General features: G+C 45.1%; 2 protein-coding genes across 2 annotated transcripts; both read left to right on the forward strand.

Moving 5' to 3' along the window:
• The first annotated feature begins 8844 nt into the window (after positions 1 to 8844).
• LOC122115460 (olfactory receptor 10-like) lies at positions 8845 to 9780 on the forward strand. The gene has a single exon (XM_042688946.1). The coding sequence runs from the start codon at positions 8845 to 8847 to the stop codon at positions 9778 to 9780; it is 936 nt and encodes a 311-aa protein (XP_042544880.1).
• A 7653-nt stretch (positions 9781 to 17433) lies between these two features.
• LOC122115464 (olfactory receptor 10-like) lies at positions 17434 to 18369 on the forward strand. Its single transcript, XM_042688949.1, has one exon. The coding sequence runs from the start codon at positions 17434 to 17436 to the stop codon at positions 18367 to 18369; it is 936 nt and encodes a 311-aa protein (XP_042544883.1).
• The last annotated feature ends 2440 nt before the right edge of the window (positions 18370 to 20809 follow it).

Genomic DNA, 20809 nt, shown 5'->3' on the forward strand with positions numbered 1-20809 from the left:
GCCTGGGGAGCGTCTGCTGTGCGTTCTGGGACGGCGGGAGGCGCGGGCTGGAGGACCGCGAGCCGAGGCCGCCGCCCGGGCCTGGAGGAGGAAGCGCGGCGGGGGCCGCCGGGACCCCAATGGCCCATGCAGAGCGCCCCGCGCGTGTGGGATGCTTTGAGCTTCCCCGCAGAAGGGAGAGCCCCGTGGGGCTCAGGGGAGCGGCGCTCCGTGCCGCCTTCACCCCGGGAGGCGCGAGCGCCCCGCCGCCCGCGGGCACGCCGCCGCCCCGGGCCGCCCTCCCGGAGGCTGCGCAGCCGGACAGGCCGCGCCCAGGGCGGGTCTGCCTGGGCACTGCCGGTGCCGTGGGTGCCCCTGTTTCCGGTCTGGAGAGAGGTGTGCCCGTCAGGGGAGGCTGGCGGTCTTCCGGTCTTCCCTGTGGTCCTCGGGGCAGGCCCCGGTTCGCCCCTGCCTTAATTCCGTCACCCGGGGTGCAGCCGGCCGCCCGCTGGCCAGGGGTCAGGGGTCAGGGACGGTGAGGGCGGGGCCGCAGGCCACCAACAAGCTCCGGCCACGTCTGGGAACGAGGCCGCCGGGGTCACCCCCAGCCGGGAGGCCACCGGGGTCACCCCCAGCCGGGAGGCCGCTGGGGTCACCCCCCAGCCGGGAGGCCGCGCGGCGAGCCGCCATCTGCATCCCCTCCCCGCCGCCTGAGGTCTCCCAGCAGGCGGCTTCGCTTCCCTACAGTGTCACCGCGGACGGCGGTGGAGCGAAGGGGGCGACGGGCCTCGTTTGCTGGAAGGCCGAGCCGGCCCGGGCGGGCGGGCACGTGTGATCACCCCGCCGGCCTCACGGGAGAGGCGGTGGCCGGCGGCGGCCAGCGCCACCTGCTGGCCCGCGCGAGCCCTCTCGGGCCCTGCGGAGCGCGGGATATCCGGGGGCCACCGCCCAGTGCTAGGTGACCCGCCAGGCCCCGCCTGCATCGCTGAGTGACAGGTCGCAAAACAAGCAAGCGGTCATGCGGTCATGTTTGGCTGCTTGAGTCGCGGTAATTGGGTAGGTGTGGGCCGCAGGGCATGCTCCAGCAGGCGTGGGGGGGGAGGAAGGTTTAACCATGAACTCATCACCACCCCACGGGTGGGCAAAACTGGTTCTGTTATTTAGGGAGACGTTGTCTTTGAATTAAAGGAGGTATTTTATATTCCAAGTACTTCCCAAGTATTTTTTTTTAAGTGAGAGACTAGCACCAAGAAGCCCCATATTCCTCTTACTGAGATGTTACAACACTATTTTGCCATATGACACATAATCACACACACACACACTGTTTTTTCCTGTACCATCTGTTAGAAGATTGCTGAAAAATAACACTTTCAACACGCATGTAAATGATGCATGTATTGTGTAACGATCACAAAACGTAAACAAATAGGAAATGAAATTCAACTGTAACCTCACTGCCCAGATTCAGGTTTCTGATGGGGGTTTGGTCTTTATTAGGCAAGACTGCCCTCTACTGATGGCTGGGTGAATTGTTCCATACTGGGATTTCATTCACATAGTTTCTGGTGGTTTTATTGAATTGATTCCTCAGACTCCTTATGAATGGACTAAGCAAGCTGTGTTTCTGAAACTGCAAAAGAGAACCTGATGACCTTTTCCCAGGGGTTTGATCGGGGCGTTGGGTAGAGGATTACTATAACAGTCTGAGTTACCTGTCCTTGCCATATTGTTCCCTTGAGTTGGAGCCTGGCGTGATGGATGCCTATCTCTTGGCAAATTCCCACCCCGGCCTGCAGTTTACCAGTCTCCTTCCACAGCTGAATAGATTCTTTTCCTTCGCTCCATCCCTCTTGTTCCTTTCTCCTATGACAACCTGTCTCGTTTATGCCTCATACTTTCTAGAACCTCTGGTATAATGTACTTTCGATTTCTTTTTTCATTCCATCACCTTAGTCGTCATTGCAAATTAGTACATTCAAGTTCATATTAGTATAATAAAGCCTCTATAATATTTATAAAGTATATCTTTTCTTCCCCTCATAAAACCAAGGATAAATAAACAAAAGACCCTGACCATATCTCTCAGAAGCTATATGGTTTGGGAGGGTTGGGGCAGGACGTCACATTTTTCCAGCAACAAGTATTTCCACAGCACCAGCAAATCCCAATTAGGATCGTAGGGAGCTCACGCTGAATTAGTTTGGTGCCCGCTCCACTCAACCGTATGCACCTGGTGTTTGGCCTGAGTAAGTAATGGGAATTACAGGTAGTGAGTATTTGAGGAAGAATGAATCTGCCTCTAAGCAGGGGGAGGGTGCCCGTCTTCTCCTTACTTCCAGATCCTTCCTAGTGGCCTGATCAGGTGGACGGAGTGGAACTCCTGAGCAGGTGCAGATGCCAGCTGCGGACAGGGAGGTGCTGGGAGGGTGAGCAATATGGTGGCCTGAGAAAGGTAAAGAAGAAGGCCAGTCGGTGGCTTTCCCCTCCGTGTCGCTGGGGCCTCGCTGGGCTGCGGAACTGGGCTGCTGTTGCTTCTGTCTGTAAACAACTCTAATGGAGATGCTGCCTGAGTAAGGATAAGGAGTTTTTTGGTTCTGAAAGCATTTGCTGACCTCAGCTTCTGGTCACAGGCTCTGGCTGGTGATGCGCCTCACCGATGGACCAGTGCTGCCACCTGGTGGCCCGTATGAGAGTGACAAGCCTAACTTGGCTGGCTTGGGTTAAACCAGCAGCAGCAAACTTTGACAGCTACAGGAGTCAGTGTGGTGTCTTGTAGTCCAGGAATGATAATGGTAACTCCCACCCCAGGTTATTCGGAGGATGGATTGGGTCAGTAGATGCATCCATAGGCCACGGTCTGACACATAGTAAGCACTGTATACCTACGGTTCAGCTGCTATTTTCCCTTCAGAGATCCATTAACCTAAGAAGGCCCTCCCCATTCCCTTGGATTTTGTGGCCTCTTCCCACAATTGCAAATGGGAGACACACTAAGGGAAGGAAGGTTTTCAGTGTTTTAAAGATTTCTCTATAGGTTTGTATTTTTTGTAAGTTCTCTCTGAACCTGCCATTTTTGACTGTAATTATTTAAGGTGACATCTGTCTCTCTTAGACTGTGGACTTCCTTGGAGTCTGAGGCTCTATTGTCTGCACTTTGCTCAGGTTAGGAAAAGGCAGTGAATGAATACTGTGTTATAGCTGGGTGCCAGTTGGCTGACGCCTGTAATCCTAACTCTCAGGAGGCTGAGATCTGAGAATCACTGTTTGAAGCCAGCCTGGGCAGGAAAGTCTGTGAGACCCTTATGTTAACAAAAACTACTCAGAGAAAGCAGAAAGTGGCGTTGTGGCTCAAATGGTAGAGTGCTAGTCTTGAGCAGAAAGAGGCTCAGGGACGGCGCTCAGGCCCCAAGTTTAAGCCCCAGGACCAGAAAAAAAATACATATATTGTGTCATAGAAATGGTAATGCCCAGTGAATGACTATATATCATGCACCACATATTCAGTGTCATTGATCTACACAGTGACACACAATACTCACTTTGGCATCATCTTACTGATGGGGAGACAGAGGCTCAAGCATGCCTAGAAGCCTCTTTAAGGCCACAGAGCTATAGCAAAGCCATTTCCTCCATTCTATCTATGCCACTATGGATGGAGATCATTTTTAACCTTGATTTTTTTTCACGCGCAAACGTGTCCATTGCTCAATAAATAGCTGTGAAATGAACTTTATTATAGACAAAATCAAGGTATGGAAATAAGAATGTTGGCACATGGAGTATAGAATGTGACAGATATCAGATATGCAACTTCTCACCAAGGAAATAACTGGATTGATGGTACACAGAAGAGGGAATATGAGCATCCAATGAAGATCCAAGAGAAGGAAGACATTTGGGTTGGGGTGATGGTGAAGGCACCCAAGCAAGGCACAGAATTTGGTCCCACTGAAGTATTGGTAAGATGAGAATTTGATGCTCATTGAGAAATAGGAGGAATCTTTCCTGGCTGAGTTGCATGAGCCAGATGAAGAGCTGTGTACTAAGAATGCAGAACAAGATTGCGTTGGCTTGAGCAGAGCTTGGGGAATGGAGAACTGTGGACTTGGAGAGCCAGTCAGTTGATTCTAATTGCCACACTGGGGCCCTCAGGTCTCCAAGGTCACACTCGGGTAACAGCTCTTCCTTCCCTGTTATTAAAGAGGCCTTGGCACTGTCCCAAGGGCAGAGCTGGTGTGCTGAGCCTTAGGGTCAGGAGGTGGTTTGATAACAAACTAATTCCTGGCCAGAGTTGGTTAGGTGAGTGAGTGGAGGTGAAAGAGAGGAGGATACTCCATCCTCGTCCATGAAGGGCCTCCAAACTCTCCCCTACTGAGAAAGGAAGCCATAACTTCTCTGAACCATAGACCTGATCCAAGCCTTCCACCGCATAGATGGTTAGGACCACCGAGGAGCAAGTCTGTCACAGCCATCTCTAGACAGCACCAGTGTTAAATGGGTCTCATATTGCCTTGAAGTCAGTAGAACCGAGGGAGGGAAGGGCAGTCATATTGTTTCCTAGAACTCTGGGTAAGTACTGACTGAGGGCCTATTCTGGCTTCAAAGTCCCTTTCAGAACTCAGTTCCTACAATACCATAACTCTAATATGGCAAGTAAGGTATAGACATAGAGGCACAGAATACAGGGAGAGCTCGAGCTGTTGAAAACAATATCAAGAAGAATTTCTTGGGGGAATCCAATGAGGCAGACTCCTTTCTATCTGGAGATGATGCTCTGTTTTAACTCTGAGTGAAACAACATGTTAATTTAGTTTTGAATGTCAATTAAGCTGACTGCATCCTGGCTGTCTGTCCCTTCCTGTTTTTATACTAGAAAACGTTGATGTGTAATTGCTATTTATGAGAACAGTCTTGAAGATGTCCTTGGATACTTGTGGGCTAGCGTGGATGTTGTGTGGTGCAGTATGGGTGGAAGGTGCACCTGGTGCTGAGTTAGGTTCAGTAGTGACTTCAGTCCTCCAAACACTAACGAGGGAGTTACTCACACACACAAACACAACAGGAGAAAGGGAAATTTGCTTACAGCTAAAGGATGGATGAAAGCAATTTATAAGAAATCTATAGAGCCTCTTCCTTCACTCAGACAGAAAATTAAATTTTCTGGCTCTAATGAGACTCTATTATAGTCAGACAAGATTATCAAATTACCAGCCTGGTATGAAGGATGTAGTACATGATCTGATTTCAAAAAATGTTATTAGCTGGGGGTACAGTTCCGTGGTAGAATGCTTACTTGGCACACTGGAGACCCCAGGGTTGATTCACAGCCCTGCAGAAAATTTGATTTATGGAAGCCATGAACCAACACAGAGCCCAGCACTCAGACTGAGATACAAAGACATGAATGCAGGTACCAACTGCGTTGATGTGAACAATCAACAATATCAAACATGCAGATGTCAAATGATTGGTGTTTTTTTTTTTTTTTTAGTGGCATTAACAGCAGGGGTGATATTGTAAAAAAGGATAATTTAAGAGCAGAAAACTAACCCAGTCTTCTAGTCAATACTTTTTTTTTTTTTGGGTCCAGTAATGGGGCCTGAACTCTGGGCCTGGGCGCTGTCCCTTAGCTCTTCAGCTCAAGGCTAGCGCTCTGCCACTTGAGCCACAGCAACACTTCCAGCTTTTTTCTTTTTGCTTATGTGGTGCTGAGGAATCAAACCCAGGGCCTCAGGCATGCAAGGCAAGCGCTCTACCACTGAGCCACCTTCCCAGCCCTCTAGTCAATACTTTTAACCATGTTCTGGATCCTTTAGCCTTTGCATGGATAGGAAGAGTTCAAGTGAAATCCTTTCCAGGTCGTCTCGTTTTAGACTGCTTTAGTTATTCTCTTTATAGTTAGCCATGATTTATCCCCTTGTAAATTGGGTAAATTCTGCCAGTTGCTCCTACTTTGGGCCTTTGGAGAAGAATCATGCATGTTCTTTATCTTCTCTTCACGACAGATATTGAATCATAAATATAAAGCTATCTCATCTGTTTTTTTTTTTTTTTTAACATTTTGTTTTCTATCCTACTCAGTGAAAAACTCGCGTTTCTCATGCAGAATGCTTTTCAGTGGTTTTATTCTCTGTTGATTCTGCATATTTTGCCAAAGTTTTGCTTCAAGCCTATGGCCAACAGCTTGAAAAATACTCCAAACTATTTAAGCAGTAGAAGGAGTTGGATAATCTGCTTTATTTCAACGTGAGGACACAGAGAGCTCATTTGTAAGCATTTAGAGAGGGTTCCTATAAAACAAGGTGTCATTAGCAACCAGTTACATCAGCCTAATATCGTTTATGCCATTCCTAGAATTGATAGATTTGGGAAATCTTTAAGAACTTGTCATTTTGAAACTTCCTCTTCACTTGAGGAAAATGGATGGCCAGCCTGCTTGCTGTTTTCTTCTCATGAGATGCTGCAAGGTTTTTTGTTTGTTTTTTTGGTTGGTCGTGGGGCTTGAACTCTGGGTCTGAGTGCTATTCCTGAGCTCTTCAGCTCAAGGCAAGCGCTCTACCACTAGAGCCACAGCACCACTTCTGGCTTTCTCAGTGGTTTATTGGAGATAAGAGTCTCACAGACTTGCCTGCCTGGGCTGGCTTGGAACTGTGATCCTCAGATCTCAGCCTCCCGAGGAGCTAGGATTACAGGAGTGAGCCACCAGCACCCAGCCGCTGCAAGGTTTTACGCTGCCTAAGGACTTGGTAGAGCTGGGGCAGGTCTGTGAAATGTTCTGGCAACTAAAATCACCACTGGCTGAGACACACTGTCCGAGGACATGTAAGGTGTGTTTGGACACTGTTGGGGTGTGGAGATGATGAGCCGGTTTCTGGTTAGGTACACTTATAAGCTATGGTGCATGGTTCTTGTTAATAATTGGCTTCTGTTTTAAGCACTGCTTTTAATATTCATTTTTTTCCATTAAAGAAGTTAAGATGTTGAAAGCTGGGGTGATGTGACTTCTTGAGCGTGCGTGCATACGTGTGTGTGTGTGTGTGTGTGTGTGTGTGTGTGTGTGTGCCCGTGTGCGCTCATTAGTACTGAGGCTTGCACTCAGGGCCTGGGCGCTGTCTTCTAGCTTTATTGTACAAGGCTAGCATGTGAAATGTACCTCAAGTGGCTTTTTGCTGGTTAATTAGCAATAAGAGTCTCAGGGACTTTCCTGCCCTGGCTGGCTTTGAACCTCAATCTTCAGCTCTCAGCCTCCTCAGTAATTAGGATTATAGGCATGATCCACTGGCACCTGGTTGATTTGACTTCATAACTGACAGTAGTTAAAAGTTTTCCTGTTCCTAGGATGATTTGAGCAAAGATGGTCAGTTTAGCAGCCCATCTTTGTTGGTCAGTAGACTGCTCTCGAGGTAACTTGCTTGGTTCAAGCACTCAGAGACCTGAGAAACCTCCCTCCCTCTGTCTTTCCCCTTCCTTCCTTCCTTCCTTCCTTCCTTCCTTCCTTCCTTCCTTCTCTCCTTCCTTCCTTCCTTTCCTTTCCTTTCTCTCTCCCTTCCTCTCTCTCTTTCTGCCTACCTTTCTTCCTTTTCTTTTTTTTCTGTTGTCTCTCTCTCTCTCTCTCTCTTAGCTTTCTGACATTCTTCTATATGAACTTATTTGGCTTTTTACCACAAAAAAGACCAATTTTCAGTACACTGTGTTATGCCTATTACCCTTCCATAATTTATGAACAAGTATTAGCAATTTGTCTTCAGGTTTCTTAGAAGAAATACATTTTCATGACATTTAGATGAAGAGCCAATCTTTCAAGGAATGGCATTTATTTAACAGTTACAATGTGCCAATAATGAAAGTATAATTAATTTAGCATTTCCTGAGTATCATAAAGAAGATATCTATCTATCTATCTATCTATCTATCTATCTATCTATCTATCTATCTATCTATCTATCTATCTGTCCGTCCGTCCGTCCGTCTAACTATTCAATCTGCTCTCTACAGTTGAGAAGCTCACAGCTCAGAGAAAGAAAGTCATGTAAGAATTTCAATGACCAAATAAGACCTAGAAAGAATCAGTACAAAGAAGACTCGGCTAGAAAGGAGAGAACAGTTCATTGTGTGGACCACAGCTTTGTGAGTGAAGGAATGGGCGGTGGGAATTTCTTTTGGTCATCTTCAGGAATGTATTTGTCACTGATTTCCTCCCCAAGGTAATGGATCTACAGGTTTCTTGGTCCTTTGTGACAGATGGTAGCTGCCAGTGTGAGCAGGCTTCAAGGATTGGTGCCCTGACCATATGAACTGAGCAGAAGGAAGCAGATGAACACAGATGCTTAGGTTTGTGATCCTTAGTAGGGGAAAGTCTGGAATGAACTACTTGAAAGCATGCAGTAGAATAAGAAGAGCAAAAGAGAGCAGAGTACAGTACTAATGCTACCTTTTTGCATCTCAGACTTTCAAAAGGGGTTCCCACGTAACGGTGCCAGGTCGTGATCTCAGTGCTGGGAGACAGGAAATATAATATCATCTCTGCCTTCAGTCATAGAAATATCAGGTCTACAGGATGGAGGGGGCTGGTTACTGAATGTCCGGGACACAGTGGCAGCAGAGCTACCTGCTTTAAACAAAGGCGGCCACATTGCATCCAGATTTGCAGTCTAAAGAAGCAAACATCATAGAGGACTGAACAGAACCAACTATCCAAACACACAATAAATTGCATGCAAATACACACACATATTCAACCTGTGATTAAGGATCAGTGTCTTAGGAGTACTTAACTTTAGGAGTACTTAAGGAACATGGAGACAATGTTTTGATCTGCCCTCTTCTTGGGAGGCATTTCTGCAGTTCACGCTGTTAAAGGGCATGGGAATTTTTAACATCAGTTTTGGAGGGGGCTTCATTTTGGTGGGCTTCTCAGACTGGCCTCAATTGGAATTCATTCTTTTTATCTACATTGTGATTTTCTACTCCCTAACTCTCTTTGGCAACACCACCATCATCATCCTCGCCCAGCTGGACCTTCGGCTGCGCACGCCCATGTACTTCTTCCTCTCCCACCTCTCCTTCCTGGATCTCTGCTACACCACCAGCACCGTGCCCCAGCTTCTCATCAGCCTGCGGGGACATGACCAGACCATCAGCTATGCTGGCTGTGTGGCCCAGCTCTTCATCGTCCTGGCCCTTGGCTCCATTGAGAGCATGCTCCTGGTGGTGATGGCCTTTGACCGCTACGCTGCCGTGTGCCGTCCGCTCCACTACACGACCATCATGCACCCCGTCCTCTGCTTGTCATTGGCCATTGCTTCTTGGCTGGGAGGCCTGGTGAACTCTCTGATTCAGACAGGGCTGATGATGGCCATGCCTCTCTGTGGCCGTCACCTGAATCACTTCTTCTGTGAGATGCCCGTCTTCCTAAAGCTGGCTTGTGAGGACACAGGAGGAACAGAGGCCAAGATGTTTGTGGCCCGGGCTGTGATCTTGGTCTGTCCTGCAGCTCTCATTCTAGGCTCCTATGCACACATTGGCAGAGCCGTGCTGAAGATCAAGTCAATGGCTGGGCGTAGCAAGGCTTTTGGAACTTGTGGGTCTCACCTTGTGGTGGTTTCTTTGTTTTATGGCTCAGCCATCTACACTTACCTCCAACCGAAGGACAGTTATTCTGAGAACGAAGGCAAGTTTGTTGCCCTTTTTTATACTATAATCACCCCCATGCTCAATCCTCTGATTTATACCCTGAGGAACCAGGATGTGAAGGGGGCTCTGTGGAAGGTTTTAAGGAGAGGTAGGCGCTCAGGATAGAAGGCAACAGATTGGTAAAGTTATTTTTTTTTCTGTGCTCTCTCTCTCTCAGGTTATAAAGCACATATGTTCCATGCTCTCTAGGAAATAGCACTCAGCTGGTCTCATGGTTTTAGGGTCTTCCTTGTTTTGGGTTTGGGAGTTGGGGAATTCTGCATGATGGCACGTTTTCCAAGCCGGACCCCAATGTGGTGCCATACAGGTAACCTAAGGCGAAGGCATGACTTAGTTCTCCTTTTCTAATTTTCTGTGACATTGGCCACAGTTCTTTCTTTTCTTTTTTCTTTTTTTTTTTTGGGTCCAGTCGTGGGGCCTGAACTCGGCCTGGGCGCTGTCCCTCAGCTCTGCAGCTCAAGGCTAGCGCTCTACCACTTAAGCCACAGCGCCACTTCTGGCTTTTTTCTTTTTTGCTTATGTGGTGCTGAGGGATCAAACCCAGGGCCTCATGCATGCAAGGCAAGTGCTCTACCACTGAGCAACCTTCCCAGCCCTGACCACAGTTCTTTCTATCTCCAGGCTGACTTCAAAGATGTCTTACAGCAGTAACTCCTGTCTGATACTTGGAGCAAATGAGCAAACTGAGAACAGAGTTGTTGAGTTTTTTTTTCCCATGGAATATGTAAGTTTCAGACATAGATGTCATTTACTCACTTGAAGCAAAAGGTGAAATCATGTGTTCGGCGTGGGCTAAACAGAGGCAGTAGCAGCTCATCAGCTGTAGCAGATCTCTATCATGGGGGAGGTCATGGGGAAGGCTATTTCTCCTATAAGACAGAAGAGGATGCAGAAGAAATGAGTATACAACCGTGGGACCAATAAGAAAAGTTTTAAAGTGAAAAGACATCTACGTGCTGTAAGTCATTAGGTGCAAAACTCTGTAACAAAATCTACACGACAAAGTTATACAATGGAAATAGGAAAGTTAACCAAGCGAATTAAAAGAGGCAAGAATGTCCATAAATATTTATCATATATTTCTCCTTTAACCTTATGTGAAAATTTATTTTGGGGCTCATTTCTCCCTATTTCTGTATTTATGCACATCTCCACTGCTATTGTTTCAATCCAGGTACTTATATGATGGTTTCCTATTAAAAAGCAAAGGTATCTTTGTTAATAACCTTTCCTTATTGCTGTAACAAACTTAATGTTGACTATCGTATTTTATTCCAATTAAAATCACTAATATTGGTTTAACATTTTTTGATATCATCAATTATCTTCATTAATATTATAACAGCATGGTGACCACTTTGTTATATTTTGTTACATTCCTTGATGATTCACGATGACAAGTTTGGAAGGGTGTAAGTAACTTATCCAAGTCCTCATAGCAAATATAGTGCGAAGCTGAGATCTGTGCTTCTGCGAAACTTCAATGTAAACCTTACTAGAATACACAGACAACTCTCTTCTTTTGAGACTGTGAACTTAGTAGAAAAAAAAAGATCGAAGTCAGAAAGGAAGGTGGTTGGAGACAGGAAAAGAGTATCAAGCCAGTTCATTGGAGAAAAGACAGTCTCTTCAACCAACGATCTTGGGAAAGCTAGCTACCCACACAACAAAGAATAAATGTATAGCATTATTTTGGGCCATATACAAAAATAACTTAAAACATATCAAATACATAAACATCACCTGTGAAACAATAAATATCTTAGATGAAAACGTGAGAAGCTTTGTGACCCTGGATTGGGCAATATCTTGGCTATGACACGAAAAGTATAGGCAATAAAAAATCAAATTGAATGGAAAAAATCTTCTTTTCTTGTTGGAGGTACTGGATTTTTAATTTAGGACCGCATGCTTGCTCGACGGGCATTTAATCCCCCTTCCTCCCCACTGGTTAATTTTTTTAGGATAGGGTCTTACTTTCTGCCTGGAGATGCCTGGAACACAGTCCACCTGTTTTAGACATCCCATCACAGCGGGGATTATTGGTGCATGCTACCATGTCCAGCATTTTCCTCTGAGATGAAGTCTGTAGACTTTTCAGTCCAGGCTGGCCTGGGACCAATATTGTCCTGGTATCAGCCACCCCTGCAGTCAGGATTACAGATGTGAGCCACTGGCACTCTACCAAAGGGAGAGAATTTAGAACTTAACAATTTGATAGCAGTTATTTCAGGTTATGTCTGTGGCTACTTAGACAGTAAATGTCTTTGGAGTCCCAGCCTGTGTTCCCCTGAACCTTGTTCAGGCAAAGAAAATGCACTGTCTTTTTGCCAGTCCTGGGGCTTGAACTCAGAGCTTGAGCACTGTCCCTGAGCCTCTCTGTGCTTAAGGCTAGTACTCTGATCCACAATCCCACTTCTGGCTTTTTTTTGTGTATGTGGTACTGAGGAATCAAACCCAGGCCTTCATGCATGCTAGGCAAGCACTCTACCACTAAGCCACATTCCCAGCCCAATGCGCTCCTACTACACACTCACAGCAGCTCATCTACAGTGTTATCAAATCACACCATGACACTTGATTTGTGACGTTAACATCCCCTTACTAGTGGGGAAACTGAGGCTCAAGCATGCCAACCAAGCCGTTCAAGGTCAAAAGGCTAGTAATAGCAGAGCTATTTCCTCTACACCCTCTGTTTTTTATTGGATAGAGGTAATTTTGAATCTCGTTTTACCTTTCATCACATTTGGAACAGTGTTCTTCCATAAGTAATCATGGAATGAATTGGTAATCATGGAATGAATGTGTAAGTGTATTACAAACAAAATCAAGTTACAAAAACCCAGCATTGATTCATTAAGTATGAGTGTTGGAGAGCTATAAAACCTCGAAGTTTTCATTAAGGAAAGAAAGATTTCGCGGGATTGATGCTGCACAGGAGAGGGAATATGAGCACTAGCATTAGATGAAGAGCCCAGAACAGGAAGACATTTGGATGGTGGTAAACATGATAGCCATCAAGCAAGTCAGGGAATTCATTCCGATGGGAGGATTTGGAAGATGAGGATCAAAGGAGGGAAGTAGGAGGAATTTCAAGAGTAAGTTTCATGAGCCAAGTGGAACGCTGTGTACTGACAATGCTTTTAGTGTTGGACAGAGTTTGGGGAATGGAGAGAACTGTGGACTTGGAGAGCCAGCGAGTTGATTCTAATTGTCACACTGGGCCCTCAGGTCTCCAAGGTCACACTGCCTTTCCTGTAATTAAAGAGGCCTTGGCACTGTCCCAAGGGCAGGGGTGGTGTGCTGAGCCTTAGGGTCAGGAGGTGGCTTCGTGACACACCACTTCCTGGCCAGCGTTGTTTAGATGAGCGGGTGGAGGTGGAGAGATGAGGATATGGACACTCCATCCTCCTCCATCAAGGGCCTCCAAAGCCTCCCCTACTGAGGAGAGGAAGCCATACCTCTCTGAACCACAGCTCTGATCCCACCCTTCCACAGCATAGATGGTTAGGACCAAAGAGGTCCTTCTCAGACATCTCTAGATGTGACCAGTGTCCACTGGGTTTTATGTTGTCTTAAAGTCAACAGAGTTGAGAAGGTAAATACAGTTATTTTCTTCCCTAGTCTCTGGTGAGTAACACCTGAGTGGGCTATTATATGGCTTCCAATTCCCTTCAACAACTCACTTCCTACGGTTCTGATACGGTGGAGATGTGCTCTCATCAGAGACAGAGACAAAGAATATCGGCAGGGTCAGAGTTGTTGAAAATAAATGAAAATAGAAGAGTCTTGAAGATGACCAAAAATACTCATGGAATAGCGTGTATATTATGTGATGCTAGTATAAGAATGATGGGGTTAGAATATGAGAATGGTTGAGTCCGGGGAATAGGCAAAAGGCCAATTTGGAGCTTACTTGGGTTTGTGAGTTCAGTCTTCTGAAAACTAATGAGTAAACATATCAGGAAAAAGTCCAACTTGATTCAAATGGAAGGATCCGTGTTCTACTAATGAAAGTGATTTTGAAGGGATTTGTACAGCACCCTCCTTTGCTCAGACAGAAGAAAATGTCTAGCTTAAATGTAGCTCTATGAGAGTGAGGCTGAAATCAGTAGACTGGCTTGAAGAACGTAGTGGATAACTTCCAATTTCAAGAATTTTATTATAGTGCTAGAGAGCTTGGCTAGTATTTGGAAAAGTTGATTTGAAGCACTTCAAACTTTTGTTTGTTTTATGGAGAACTTACACACAGATACACAGACAGGTTTCTGAACCCCAGATAATTATCTTTGGGAAGGGAACAATATTGAGTTGGCAAATGACAAAATATTTAGTGCTTATTAAGAGAATTAGGAGTAGGGCATGTATGTATGTATTTATTTATTTAGTGCCAGTTCTGGGGCTTAAACTCGGCCTGGGTGCTATCCTTGAGCTTTTGTGCTCAAAGCTGGTGCTCTACTACTTGAGTCATAGCTCCACTTCTGGCTTTTTGTTGGTTAATTAAAGATAAAAGTCACACACACTTTCCTGCCGAGGTTGACTTCAAACCACCATCCTCAGATCTCAGCTTCCTGAGTAGCTAGGATTACAGGCATAAGCCAGTGGCACTTGGCAGGACTTTTATTGTTTAAAAGTTAATTTAAAAGTAGAGAAAATGTAGGATATGAAGCACAGCACAATCTCTAACCTACAGAGCACAAAGATTTGGACCTGTCTTCTTCTGTACAAGATCTCAGAGAAAAGGCACCACATCCCAAGCAGAACAACCTTCACCGCCGCTTTCTAATAAGGCCGAGGATGGGTCAAGGCTTTATGCTGGTTGGGGGCCTGGAAGAGAGCTGGAGCAGGTGAGTGTCTGCGGCTCAGGGAACCACTGAAAGCACTTGTGCCAGTCCTGGCTCTAGATGATAAAACTGTCATTGTGACTGTGAGAGGCTCCGCTCTGCCCTCAGTGAACTCGACAAACGTGGTCAGTTATCCATGGGTAGGTACAACGCCCCACTGACGCATCACTTCACCCAAGACAGTGATTCTCAGCCAGCGGTGATGTTAGCCACTCGGGGACATTTGGCAATCCCTGCCGACATTGTGTGCCGACATCTCCATGCACAAGATATCCCCCCCCACCCCCCACCCCCGACATACACACAGGAATTATCTGGTCCCAGAAGGTCAACAGTCAGTGCTGAAAATGAACAACTCTCCCCTAAAAAACTTAATTAGCTAAAAAAAAACTTTTTAAAAAAATTCTCAGACTCTTTGTGTCTGAGTTAGTCCCTTGCTAGGTGATGCTTGCACAAGGCCGGGGTGCGGGTCTAGCTGTGGTGCACATGGGAAAGCCGTCTTGAAGGGGAAGATGAGGAAACAACTGGACATATCCACTATCCCCCCTACTCACTCCATTTCTATGTTTTGTGGTAACAGCAGCTAAAATCTGTTGAGGAATCTTCAATCACCTGGCATTCTGAATACCTAGACTTTCCATGTAATTAGATCTCTAGTTTTTATTTTAAATATCTTCTGTTCTGGATTCTTCGACCCACACTACTACACTGTGTCCTGTACCCATTCCTGATAGCCTGTTTTATTGTTCAATGCTGTAGACTTGCCATATTTTGTCTCTTACATTGCACATATGAATGAATGAGACGATAACTTTTTGTTCTGTGCTTCTGGCTAGTTTCGTTTGTCCAATGCTCCTCAGTTTCACCCATGTTGTGGAAAATCACAGGACCTTCTTTAATCTGTATTTTCTATATAAGGTAAGGCCCGATGTCACACTTTAGCATGCAGACATCCATTTTATTTGTAGCATCACCGGAGAATCTATCATATCTCCTTGCTGTATCCTCGGTGCCTTTGTGAAAAATTACAAGAATTTATTTCTGGGATCTTTCTTGTGTTCCTCTGGGGTATATCTCCCTCCAACCCATTTTCAAAATGCAGTTTACAGAAAATAATCTTTTTTCTTTTTTTCATTTTTTTTTTGGGGGGGTCCGGTTGTGGGGCCTGAACTCTGGGCCTGGGCACTGTCCCTCAGCTCTTCAGCTCAAGGCTAGCGCTCTACCACTTGAGCCACAATGCCACTTCCAGCTTTTTTCTTTTTGCTTATGTGGTGCTGAGGAATTGAACCCAAGGCCTCATGCATGGAAGGCAAGCGCTCCACCACTGAGCCACCTTCCCAGCCCCAGAAAATAAATTTTTATGAGGTGTGAAATGAGTATATAAAATGTTTCACTGAACAAAATTTATTTAACAGCTACTGTTTGCTATAGATGACTGTAACATTAATTTAGCAGTTTCAGAGTAGCATAAAGGAAGAAGATAATATTTGTTCACATATATCTGCATATATAGTTATATAAACAAAAATGTATTTTTTGTGTATGAGTTTGCTTGTCCTGGGGTTTGAACTAAGGGACTGGGTGCTATCTTTGAGCTTCTTTTGCTCAGGGCTAGTACTCTGCCACTTGAGCCACAGGTCCACTTCCAGCTTTCTTTCTGGGTAGTTTGTTGGAAATAAGAGTCTCATAGACTTGCCTACCTGGGCCGGCTTTGAACCATGATCCTCAGATCTTTGCCTCCTGGATAGCTAGGATTACAGGGATGAGCCACCAGTGTCCAGTTAATCCTTTTTCAACAGCTGAGGGGCTCAGAACCCAAGTAAAGAGAATTTTAACGAGCCAACAAGAGCAAGAAAGAAACTACAATGAGGGCTCTAGAAAGGAGAGACAAATCATGGGATTTGTCATTGAAGAAGTAGGGGAATGGGAAATCTCCTAAGACATTGTCAGGAGTGTATTTGTGGCTGATTTCCTCTCCAGAGTAATATAGCTGTACTCTTCTCAGTCCTTTTGGTAGACGGAAACTGATGTGAGTGAGGCTTCTGGAACTGATGCCCTCACCACATGCCCCAAGCAGAAGGAAGTGGACAAACAACCAGACATCTAGCAGAAGGAAGTGGACAAACAACCAGACATCTAGCTTGTGACCTTGGCCTGCTGTAGCCTGGATTCCACAACGAAATAAATTCTCCAGTTGACCAAGAAGAAAAGTAAGAAGGCAACATCAAAGAACACTAATACCAAATTTATGCATGTTAGTTCTTAAAAAGTAGTTCCCGCATTACTGGGTTTGATCCTCCTCTCAATGCTAAGGGAAGAAATACATGACATTCATTTTCATCACTGAAGTATCAGATCCTCAGGATTGAGGGTTCTAGATAAAGTTCTAGACATGCAGCTATTAGACCTTTCCAGGTCGAATACAATAGTGACCTCAATCTTAAACCAGAGGCTTCCAGTTAAGGAATAAAAGAGAAAAATAGAAGACTGGACAGAAAAGAAGTGATTATCCAAATACAATTTAAGTGCCTAAGCTACAATCCTAGCTACTCTGAAGAGAGGAAGAGTTAGTTGTAGGATTGCATTTCAAGTCAGGGTAAAAAATGTTTTTGAGAGCCAGCCCCACAATGAGTAAATGAATGTACTTGCACCTTCCTCTCGACTCAGCTACATCAGGGAATGAGGGGATGTGATCCAGGCTAGCTAGAGCCAAAGGTGAGGACCTACCTCAATAATTAATGGAAGCAAAAACTGCTAGAGCCATTACTAGAGAGGTAGAGCTTCTCCCTTGAGAACTCAATGCCCAATACTGTGCCTGCCAGAAGTCTGCGTGATTCCTGGAATGATTTTTTTTAATCCTGTTCTTTATAGATGGCATAAAATTGTGCCGTGCTATCTGTACAGGTGAAAAGCTATGGGAAGGTTCAACACCACTTTTGGAGATGGCTTTGTTTTGGTGGGCTTCTCCGATTGGCCTCAACTGGAATTCGTTCTTTTTATCTACATTGTGATTTTCTACTCCTTGACTCTGTTGGGCAACACCACCATCATAGTTCTATCACGACTGGACCTTCGGCTGCGCACGCCCATGTACTTCTTCCTCTCCCACCTCTCCTTCCTGGATCTTTGCTACACCACCAGCACGGTCCCCCAGCTTCTCATCAACCTGCAGAGGCAGGACCAGACCATCAGCTATGGTGGCTGCGTGGCCCAGCTCTTCATTTTTCTTGCCCTGGGTTCCACTGAGAGCATGCTCTTGGTGATGATGGCCTTTGACCGCTATGCTGCCGTGTGTCGTCCGCTACACTACACGACCATCATGCACCCTGTCCTCTGCCATGTCCTGGCTATTGCTTCATGGGTGGGAGGCTTCCTGAACTCTGTGATTCAGACCAGCCTCATGATGGTCATGCCTCTTTGTGGCCATCAACTGAACCACTTCTTCTGTGAGATACCCGTCTTCCTAAAGCTGGCTTGTGAGGACACAGGAGGAACAGAGACCAAGATGTTTGTGGCCCGAGTCATAGTTGTTGCAGCTCCTGCAGCTCTCATTCTAGGCTCCTATGCACGCATTGGCAGGGCCGTGCTGAAGATCAAGACGGTGGCTGGACGCAGAAAGGCTTTTGGAACTTGTGGGTCTCACCTTGTGGTGGTTTCTCTGTTTTATGGCTCGGCCATCTACACCTACCTCCAACCCAAGGGCAGTTATTCCGAGAGCAAGGGGAAGTTTGTTGCTCTTTTCTATGCTATAATCACCCCCATGCTCAATCCTCTGATTTATACCCTGAGGAACAAGGATGTAAAGGGGGCTCTGTGGAAGGTTTTAAGGAGAGGTAGAGACTCAGGATAAGAGGCTACAGATTGTTAAAGTATTCTTTCTGTGCTAGCTCTCAGTTTATAAAGCACATATTTTTCCATGCAGACTATTCGATCTCTAGGAAATAACGCTCAGAGGGCCTCATGGTTTTAGTGTCTCCCATGTTTTGGGTTTGGGCATGGGGGAATATCTTGAGATGTTCACTTTCTAGGATCATTGTGCAGGAGGGAGTAAGGGTTGATTTGTATCACAGCTTTCCAAGGGAACGAGGCTGGGAGAGCATGTGTTGGGCTCTGGTGGAGAGGGTGCACTCTTGGCAAGTCTGAGAGTGAGTGAAGGATCAATGCTGAGCGGTAACACTTTTTGTTCAAGTGAGATCCCAATGGGCATACATTGGGATACAGGTGGATACGTCCCATACAGCCGGCACTGTGTCCTATGGCAGAGGACGCGACTTCCTACTTTTCTAATTTACTCTGACTTTTGTCCTATTTCCTTCATAGCTCCAGACCTATTTCAAAGATATCTCAGATATCTTCTATGATACTTAGAGCAAATGAACAGATCAAGAAGAGAGTTTTTCCATGGAGGATGTAAGTCTCAAACAGTTGCCACTTATTCACTTGAAAAAAATGTGAAGGGCTGGGAAGGTGGCTCAGTGGTAGAGCGCTTGCCTTGCATGCATGAGGCCCTGGGTTCGATTCCTCAGCACCACATAAGCAAAAAAAAAGAAAAAAGCCAGAAGTGGTGCAATGGCTCAAGTGGTAGAGCGCTAGCCTTGAGCTGAAGAGCTGAGGGACAGCGCCCAGGCCCAGAGTTCAGGCCCCATGACGGGACCTCCCTCCCCCCAAAAAAGTGAGGTCATTTTTTTTTGCAGCATGGACTACACAAAAACAGTAGCATCTTATCAGCTATACTCATCTCCATCACGGAGAAGAAATAAATACACAACCATTAGACCAAGAAGAAGAAATATTAAATGAAAAGGAATCTATATGTTTTGAATGATTGAATGGAAATTTTTATAGAGAAAATCCTTACCTAAGGAAGTTAAATGAAATAAAAAGCAATAAATGTCTCATAAATATTTACCTTTTGACTGCATATGTAAAAGTTTATTTCTGTGCTTTATTTTCTTATGTGGATGTTTTGGTGTTAATAACACACCTCCATTATTATCGTATCATTCCAGGCAATTAAATTATTGTTTTGTGCCCCAAAGTACAGTATAGCTGGGCGCTGGTGGCCAATGCCTGTAATCCCAACTACACAGGAGGCCAAGATCTGAGGATCAGAGTTCAAAGCCAGCCCAGGTTGATAAGACTCTGTAAGATTCTATGTCCAAGTTGCCACCAAAAAGCAGGAAGTGGAGCTATAGCACAAATGGTTGAACACTAAAAGCTCAGGGACAATGCCCAGGCCTTGAGTTCAAGCCCCAGTATCAGCACACAGACATATACAAGCACACATTTTATTTTTTAAAAATTAACATGATCTCCATGGAGAAAATGACAAAACAGTTTGAGGTACATGAGGAAACAACCAAAGATTATATATATATATATATATGTGGAAGATCTTTGGACGATTCTATTTTGTAAGAAATCCTATTTTCCCTAAAGAAATTCTAATTGTGCACCAATGTAACTCTAAAAGAAAAAAATCCAATCAAAGATCTTTGATAGAGCTTTATTAGTTCCTACTATTCTGAGCAAACAAGGAGCTCAAAAGAGTAAAGAGAATTCTCAATAAGGAAAAAGCAGTGTGGAGACTTGGACTATAAATGACTCAGTTGTTGTAAATCTGTGATAATAAAGACAAAAGTAAGAGCATGAGGATAGAAGATGAGACAGGAAAATGGAAGAGAACCACCAGAATCAGATCCAAGCAATTATTTCAAGTGAAGTCTGTCTCATGTTAAAATAAGGAATTCTTTGGAGCCAGAGAATGCATCTTCTGCATTTGTTTTCAGGTCAAGAAAAGGTATGGAATGAACACAGTGTATTAAGAGTGATATTGATACCACTGAGTTAATGTCTACCACCCATCAACACTTCACATACATCATGTCATTAATAAGCAGTGGCAGGAATAGTCACATTCACACCATATTACTGGGGCTCAATCATCTCAAGGAAAATCTTCTTCAAGGCCATAAATACAGTAACAGCAGAGCTATTTTCTCCATGAGTGGATAGGGATAATTTTTGACTGTTTTATTTCCCATTGTGTTAGAACAGTGATCATTGCTTAACATTCATTTGGTATAATGTTGGGTGGGAGTGAATTAGAAGACATCCACCATTTTTTTTGTCAAGGAAGTAAATATTTAAGAGATTGCATAACAAATATACAATGAGATGTACAAGATGCTATGTCGAAAAACGGGGGCTGGGAAGGTGGCTCAGTGGTAGAGCGCTTGCCTTGCATGCGTGAGGCCCTGGGTTCGATTCCTCAGCACCACATAAGCAAA

Source organism: Dipodomys spectabilis, unplaced genomic scaffold, assembly GCF_019054845.1.
Source record: "Dipodomys spectabilis isolate Male_0828 unplaced genomic scaffold, ASM1905484v1 ptg000119l, whole genome shotgun sequence".
Classification (NCBI taxonomy): domain Eukaryota; kingdom Metazoa; phylum Chordata; class Mammalia; order Rodentia; family Heteromyidae; genus Dipodomys; species Dipodomys spectabilis.